The sequence below is a fragment of the Tachyglossus aculeatus genome, chromosome 10 (assembly GCF_015852505.1).
Source record: "Tachyglossus aculeatus isolate mTacAcu1 chromosome 10, mTacAcu1.pri, whole genome shotgun sequence".
NCBI lineage: Eukaryota > Metazoa > Chordata > Mammalia > Monotremata > Tachyglossidae > Tachyglossus > Tachyglossus aculeatus.
In genome coordinates, this window is record NC_052075.1 from 17,102,973 (window position 1) to 17,109,645 (window position 6,673).

At 49.3% G+C, this 6,673-nt stretch overlaps 1 protein-coding gene across 1 annotated transcript; it reads right to left on the reverse strand.

Moving 5' to 3' along the window:
• Positions 1-534: 534 nt before the first annotated feature.
• Positions 535-5,579, reverse strand: LOC119933403 (toll-like receptor 6). Its single transcript, XM_038752902.1, has 2 exons — positions 5,456-5,579; positions 535-2,994 (listed from the first exon to the last, which is right to left on the reverse strand). Exon 2 carries the CDS (start codon positions 2,923-2,925, stop codon positions 541-543), a length of 2,385 nt encoding a protein of 794 aa, XP_038608830.1. The 5' UTR covers positions 2,926-2,994; positions 5,456-5,579; the 3' UTR covers positions 535-540.
• Between the last annotated feature and the right edge of the window lie 1,094 nt (positions 5,580-6,673).

Sequence of the window (6,673 nt, forward strand, 5' to 3'; positions counted from 1 at the left end):
GCTCAGTGGAAAGAGCCCGGGCTTTGGAGTCAGAGGTCATGGGTTCAAATCCCACTCCACCAATTGTCAGCTGTATGACTTTGGGCAAGTCACTTCACTTCTCTGGACCTCAGTTACCTCATCTGTCAAATGGGGATTAAGACTGTGAGCCCCCCGTGGGACAACCTGATCACCTTGTAACCTCCCCAGCACTTAGAACAGTGCTTTGCACATAGTAAACGCTTAATAAATGCCATTATCATTATTATTATTATTATGCACTTCCTGCCCACAGAGAGGTTGTGGGTTCTAGTTCAGGTTCCGCCACTTGTCTGCTGTGTGACCTTGGGCAAGTCACTTAAATTCTCTGTGCCTCAGTTCCCCCAGTTGTAAAACGGTGAAAGTTGTAAGTTGTAAAATTAAACCCCACATGTGACAACCTGATTACCTCGAATCCACCCTAGTGCTTAGAACAGTACTTGACACAGTGAGTGCTTAACAAATGCCATCTCCATTATTTTTATTATATGAAAAAAACAAAAGACAAGAGGACACACGAGATTACGTTTTCAAGTCGACCGGTTCCCACTCTTCGCCAGACGTGATTCGGCCCACGTTCACCGCAGCCCTAAGGTTCGCCCAGAACAGGCCCTGCTTGCTTCTTTCCCGGGGCCATTCCAGATAGGTCTTCCGGGCCATGAGGGACTTGAGCTTGTGATAGCGGGCAGGGATGCTGTGCCGTGGGATCGGGGCCAGCACGATGAGGATGAGGCCGTCGGAACCCTCTTGGAACAGCCGGTGGTGGGCGAAGCAGAGCTCGTAGTGGCACCACTCGCTCTGGATAAAGTGGGGGGACAGGACGAAGATGGATTTGCGGCTCTTCTCGATGCAGCTGATGATGTTCTCCAAGATGCTCTTGCCGGGTATGAAGTTCCTCTCGTGCAGACAGATGCTCACGGCGGCGCTCTCCAGGTTGGGGATCAGCTCGGCCTTGACCCAGGATGCATCCCGCTCACTGTAGGAGATGAATGCGTGGAACTGGGCCATCCTCTCAAGCTCCGAGGGCGGCACCCGCCGGGCCCTGCGCCGAGTCTGCGCCCACTGCCAAGTCATCCTCAGGTACCAGGGCACATCCAGGTAGCGGCACAGGGCTGCCCCGGCCGCCACCACGACCAAAAGAGTCACCAGCACGGTCCCCACCAGCAATGGGACGTTGCAGGCCAGTTCGGACAGGCGGACATCCTTCAGCAAGGTCCCTTTATGGCCTTCAGAGGAAGCACAGACGTAGGCATCTGGCCATCCTTCCAGCACGCTGGAGGAAGAGGCCGCTAGGCTGATGAACTGTCTGAGATTACACCCACACATGAAGGGATTGTTTCCGACCCGGAGCCTCCTGAGGCTCCGGCATGATCGATAGGCTTCGGGCGATGGGCTGGGGATGGAATTTCCATCTATGAGCAGGATGGAGAGGCTCCGGAAGGCCCCGCAGTCTGGAAGGTCTGCCAGGAAGTTTAATGCCACGTTTAACTCTCGCAGAGCTGTCAGAGCCACGGCATCTTTGGGGATGCTTCGGATCTGATTACTGTGCAGGTCAAGGACCGTGACTCCCGGAGGCAGACACCTGAAGACGGATCCAGTCAGCTTATTCGATGATAAATCTAACGTTGACAGACTCGCGGACCATTCGCAGCTTTCCGCGTCCCCATCAAACTGCAAAAGATTCAAACTCATGTCCAGATGTTGGAGAGACCGCATCGTCTTAGTCATCCGACTCAGTCGCACCAGGTTCTTTAACTGATTCCCTCGAAAAATGAGAGTTTCCAAGTTAACCAGGGTGGTGCAGGTTTCAAAAACAGTGTCTGTCAGCACGCTATTGGACATGTCCAGATGCAGCCACTGGCTTGCCCCAGAAGGGCAGAGCATATGTATGAAAGGGGAATCTGTTATCGTCAGACTGTTGACATTCATCTTTGCAAAAACTCTGTAGATGTTATCCTGAGAGAAATAGAGAACCTTGTTGGTCACGAGTTCCAATTTCACTCCTTTCAGTGATGTCTCAGTGGCGTCAAAGGCTTCTTGTTTGATTTCTTTAACGAGGGTCAGGTTGTAGATGTTGAGGTATTCCACAGTTTGGGGCCAAACGAGCTGGAAGATGGCCACCAAGCATTCCCAAGTAGTTTCGATGTTGTTCAGTGTCAGATTGAGCAATCTCCGATCTCGCATTGTTTCGGATAAAACGTCGGTGAAATCGGAACATGGCCCACCGACCAGCTGGATGTTCGTTATCTCTAGGCTTCCCAGAGTGCTGTTAGACAGAATCCAGTGGGATGGGAAATTCAGCCAGGGAGAGAAAACAAGGTGCAGCTTCTCTGTGTGCAAGCAGCACAGGTTGAATGGCCCCTCTGGGGCCGGCATGTGGAGCAAAACCTCGCTGAGATGCGAGTGAGCCAGTGGCTGCAAATCAGCTTTCCGGATCCGCCGGGCACTCAGCCCCAGGAAATCCAGCTGCATCCAGCGGCCAAACTCTCCGCAGATGGGCACCCGCTCAAACGGGTTGAAAGAGAGATCCAAGTGCCTGAAGTCCACAGCTGGATGGCAAGAGAGGCTCTGCAATCCATTGTGGGCTACGTCCAAAAACTCCAGGGCCGGATTAAATGCAAATACGCTGGTGTCCAGGTGACGGATTCTATTATGAGAAAGGATTAAAACCCTCAGCTTCGCTAAAGACCAGAAGTCAACAGCCTCAAGCACAGATATATTATTTCGGGACAAGTCTAAGGTTGTCAGGTCTGGAGAGAGGGGGCTGGGTACCCGCTCGAGCTGTTGTCTGGAGTAGTCAGCGAAGGAGTCGCTCACCACGGGCACCTGGGTTTGACTTAGGAGAGTTGCGGTCCAGATGCCCGCGAAGAAGGAGGTCCTGACGGCCTGGTCTCCCACCCCAGGCATCCTGGTGCTCGAGGGACTCAGGGGCGGGGCCTCCTGCTTTAGTGCAGCATCTTAACGTCGGCCCGGATTCTGGAGAACAGTATCATGCCAAGTGGTTATGCCCACCATGTCCAGTCCCACCGCGAGAGCCACCCATGCCCAATTCAGATCGGGTCACCAAGATGAGCACAGGGTAAAGTCTGAACATCTGAAATGTTCACTGCATAATGTTCGTCCTTCTGGTGGCAGGCATTGGGGCGGCAAGTTGTTGCATCACAGCTTGTCCGCCACAAAGAAAATCTTTCCTCAGTGCTAGAGGGACCAATTTTTTTTTCAAAATGTGAGAAATTCAGTTTAGGGTGCATGGAGCTTCTCAATCACCTTACCCCCTCCTACTTCACCTCACTATTCTCCAACTATGTCCCAGTACACATACTTCGCTCCTCTAATGCCAGCCTTCTCAATGTACCCTGATCTCATCTATCTTGCCGCCAACCTCTCACCCACGTCCTGCCTCAGGCCTGGAATGCCCTCTCTCCTTTTATCTGACAGATAATTACTCTCCCCCACTACGAAGGCTTATTGAAGGCACATCTCCTCCAAGAGGCCTTCCCAGACTAAGCCCTCCTTTCCCTTCTCCCACTTCCTTCTGCCTTGTTCCCTTTATTCATCCCCCCTCCCAGCTCCACGGTACTTATGTGTATATCTGTAACATTTATTTATAATAATGTCTGTCTCCCCCACTTCTAGATTGTAAGCTCCTTGTGGGCAGGGAATGTGCCTGTTATTGTTATATTGTACTCTCCCAAGTGCTTAGTACAGTGCTCTACACATAGTAAGCCCTTAAATACGATTGGCTGACTGACTGACTTCTACTTTACTGCCTTTTTACACACAGAAAGCAGAGTGTCCTAAAATTCTCCAATTGTGGATTTTGCTTGGAAAGGGTCAATCAGCCTCTACCTCATCTCTCCTCTCAGCTCCTATTCTCCTCACTGCCAACTGCCTCTGGGATCAGGGAGGAAACAGAGGTCAGTGGGTGATCAGAGTGACAGTGTTATTATCATTAATAATTATTTAATCATAATCATTATGACATTATGATAATATATCATAATATGCTAAATATTATAATATAATTATTGTATTGATTGATTCATTATTAATATGATGTAATATAGTAATATATATTATTATATAATTATAGTTATGTAATTATATAATAGTAATACTAATGGTATTTGTTAAGTGCTTACTATGTGCTAGACACTGTAATAATAATAATAATAATGATGGCATTTATTAAGCGCTTACTATGTGCAAAGCACTGTTCTAAGTGCTGAGGAGGTTACAAGGTGATCAGGTTGTCCCACAGGGGGCTCACAGCCTTAATCCCATTTTACAGATGAGGTAACTGAGGCCCAGAGAAGTGAAGTGACTTGCCCAAAGTCACACAGCTGACAACTGGTGGAGCTGGGGTTTGAACCCATTACCTCTGACTCCAAAGCCCATGCTCTTTCCACTGAGCCACGCTGCTTCTCTCTTCTGTACTAAGCACTGGGGAGGACACATGCAAATTCATTCATTCGTATTTATTGAACGCTTACTGTGTGCAGAGCACTGTACTAAGCGCTTGGGAAGTACAAGCTGGCAAATGGAGCCGGACACAGTCCCTGTCCCATATGGTGCTCACAGTCTCAATCCCCATTTAACAGATGAGGTAACTAAGGTACAGAGAAGAGAAATTACTTGCCCAAGGTCACACAGCAGACAAGTGACAGACCTAGGATTAGAACCCATGACCTTCTGTCTCCCAGGCATTCATTAATTCATTCAATCGTATTTATTGAGTGCTTACTGTGTGCAGAGCACTGTACTAAGCCTTTGGGAAGTACAAGTTGGCAACATATAGAGACGGTCCCTACCCAACAACGGGCTCACAGTCTAGAAGGGGGAGACAGACAACAAAACATGTGGACAGGTGTCAAGTCACCAGAATAAATAGAATTAAAGCTAGAGGCACATCATTAACAAAATAAATAGAATAGTAAATATGTACAAGTAAAATAAATGGAGTAATAAATCTGTACAAACATATATACAGGTGCAGTGGGGAGGGGAAGGAGGTAAGGCGGCGGGGATGGGGAGGGGGAGAGGAAAGAGGGGGCTCAGTCTGGGAAGGCCTCCTGGAGGAGGTGAGCTCTCAGTAGGCGTGTGCTCTATCCACTAGACCGACCTCTGACCCACTGGTCCCTCACCCACTGGTCACTAAGAGCCCCGTTGGGTAGGAAGTCAGGGGTGGGGAGGTACAGAACCATCCCTACCCAGAACCCCTGATTAGGGACCCCCAGTAATGCCTGCAAGAAGCCCCCTGAGCTGAAGGATTAGCACACAGAGGAAACCTGTTTTAGCAAAGTTCACAGTAGCAGCAGCAGCAGTAGTAACAGTGTTTAGTAGTAATGGGGTCTACTGAGCAGCCAGTGGGAGCAAGTCACTGTACTAAGCACTTGAAAAAGTGAAACAAAAGCATCCCGTGCTGAAGGAGCCTTACCTTTGAAAACTGAGTCCAAGTCCAGTCAGGGCGATTGGAGTTGGTGGAGATGGCTTTATTCATTCAATCGTATTTATTGAGCGCTTACTGTGTGCAGAGCACTGTACTAAGCACTTGGGAAGTACAAGTTGGCAACATATAGAGACGGTCCCTACCCAACAGTGGGCTTGTCCCTGCTCCTCTGGACAAAGTGCCAGTCCGGGTACTTAGACTTACGTAGACTTTGAGCCCCATGTGGGACAGGGACTGTTGTCTGACCTAATTAACTTGTACCTAACCCAGCGCTTAGAACAGTGTTTGACAGATAGTAAGCTCTTAACAAATACCACACACATACAAAAAAGGGTAGTGAAGCAGGAGTGATAAGAGAGCCAACCGAGACCTCTGTTTCCTTCCTGGCCCCTGGACGAATTTTTCACTTGTTTTTTGTTTCAGTTTCCTGAAAAATGAGGATGTCGGTCCGGAACTATTTCACTGGCTTCAGAGCTGGGAGGGACTTCGAAAGGTCATCTGGTCCAGTTCCTGGGTCTGCCCCTAAGCCACCCAGGTTGGATTGTCGGTGAGGCTGTTTTCGAGATCACATGGGGTGGAGACTCTCGGATGCTGGTTCACGCTTTTGGTCAAAAAGTTTTTTAAATGCAATTTCAGTTCCATTTCCTTTGTTTGACCCCGGAGTCTCTGGAGGCCAGCTCTGCGCAGCTCTCTCTCTGAAACAGGAGGTTCTTCTACACGGCATCCCAGGGCAGGGTTGGGCTGAGCACCTGTATCAAATGGGTGGGAGAGGTTGTGCAAAAGTTGTGGCTGGGAATGTGTCTGTCATATTGTGGTATCGTACTCCCCAAAGGGCTTAGAACAGTGCTCTGCACACAGTAAGCTCTCAGTGAATGTGGTTGATGGATTGATCCTTTCCACAACTCACGTGCCCTCCTCGCCCCCACCGGAGTCTCAATTGGAAAAACGGACACCTTTAACTCTGGGGTTTCAGGAGAAAAAGAGAGGTCCAGGAAAACAAGACAAGGAGGAAAATAAAAGGCGGAAGACAAGAAAGAGAGAGCAAACAGGGCAGGGGGAGTCAGTAGGCAGAATCCGGAGCCCCGGTCAGAGAAAAAGAAAGAAAAAAGCAGAAATGGTGTGGGGGTTGGGGAATGGGTTAGCTTTGGCACTTAGAACAGCAGGGAAATGACAGGAAAGAGGAAGAGCATGGAGATCCAGAAATAA